This window comes from Poecilia formosa, unplaced genomic scaffold (genome assembly GCF_000485575.1).
Source record: "Poecilia formosa unplaced genomic scaffold, Poecilia_formosa-5.1.2 Scaffold394, whole genome shotgun sequence".
Taxonomy (NCBI): domain Eukaryota; kingdom Metazoa; phylum Chordata; class Actinopteri; order Cyprinodontiformes; family Poeciliidae; genus Poecilia; species Poecilia formosa.
In genome coordinates this window covers 454,475-455,832 of record NW_006800333.1, presented here as the reverse complement: position 1 = coordinate 455,832, position 1,358 = coordinate 454,475, and the positions used below count along the sequence as shown (strand labels likewise).

General features: G+C 43.2%; 1 protein-coding gene across 1 annotated transcript in view; it reads left to right on the top strand.

The window, feature by feature from the left end:
- LOC103154679 (apoptosis-associated speck-like protein containing a CARD) overlaps positions 1-867 on the top strand; it is a 7,305-nt gene extending 6,438 nt beyond the window's left edge. Inside the window, exon 5 of the mRNA XM_016662886.1 lies at positions 514-867. Within this exon, the coding sequence (XP_016518372.1) occupies positions 514-773 (260 nt within the window). The 3' untranslated portion in view covers positions 774-867. The remainder of the gene's footprint in view (positions 1-513) is intronic.
- The last annotated feature ends 491 nt before the right edge of the window (positions 868-1,358 follow it).

The window sequence follows — 1,358 nt, the reverse complement described above, 5'->3', positions numbered from 1 at the left end:
TGGTTCGCTAGCTTCCCTCCTGATTGGTTCGCTAGCTTCCCTCCTGATTGGTTCGCTAGCTTCCCTCCTGATTGGTTCGCTAGCTTCCCTCCTGATTGGTTCGCTAGCTTCCCCCCTCAGTGAGGATTTTCTGCCTGATTCTCTGAACCTGGATGCTGTGACTGCTGCAGGGGGAACCTGCTGGCTCTACTTTCTGAACTCAGTTAAATGAGACTGACGGCGTTGGATGAAACAGCTTCATAAGTTTTACTCTTTCTGCACCTTTGTTTCCTTTAAGATGATTTATTTTGCTGTAGATCAACGTTAGCCTTCATATTCCACCTCCCAGAAAAAAACATCTCCAACATTCACTTTGCTGCCTGGATAAAAGTGAGGAGCTGTAGAGTCACAAGCTAAACAGACTCAGCAGGGGGAATAAAACTATAACTGCACATCATCTGAATATCAGAATGAAATGAAAGTTTAGTTTAAATCTTGTGCAGTGACTAAACATTTCCTGTTTTCTCTCCTCAGAGGAACACTTTGTGGACAGACACAGGGACGAGCTGATCCAGAGAGTCACCACCGTTCCGTCCATTTTGGACAAACTCTTAAAAGCCAAAGTTATCCAAGCTGAAACCTATGATGAGATCATGTCGCTGCGGCCGGCCCAGGCCCAGATGAGGAGGCTGTACAGAGACATAGGAGGAGGCGGCAGGAGCGCAAAGGATCTGTTCCTCCAAATCCTGAAGGACCAGCAACGATTTCTCATCGATGATCTGATGAAAAATTAAATCCTGGAGGAAAATGAAATCTATTTTACACAGAATGAAAAGAAACACATTAAAACCACTTTTATTCTAAAAGAATAAAGAGTTGCTTCATTTGTTTCTGTGAGTTTTACTGAGAAGCTCTGCAGGAGAAGCAAACCTGTCACGACAAAATCAATTCAAATAAGTTCAGCTGTTTATCAATAACTTCTTCTAAAGATGCAAATAGTTTATGTGTAAATATTTCATGTGTGCCGTCTTAAACTTGTTGTGGGGATCGTCTCTTTACGTTTCCTCTGCTGGGGAGACTGAACTCATCTGGATTCAATTCATATTTTAGCTGATGGATCCAGTTTGGACTCATTTTGTGAGAACTGTGGCAGATCAGAGGTTTCTGCTGACCTTCATCATCATCATCACTGAAGGTCCCAGATGCTGAGAGCAGTTCAGGCCCAGACCATGACTCCACCACCACCATGTTTAACACCTCATCTCTGCTCCAGTTTCTTTTCTCCAGAACGTTCCGTCCTCTTAAACATCTTTTCTAAATCCAAACATTCATGTTTGAAGCTGAAAGTTTCACCCTGCAGTGAGAGAAGCAGAAATCCT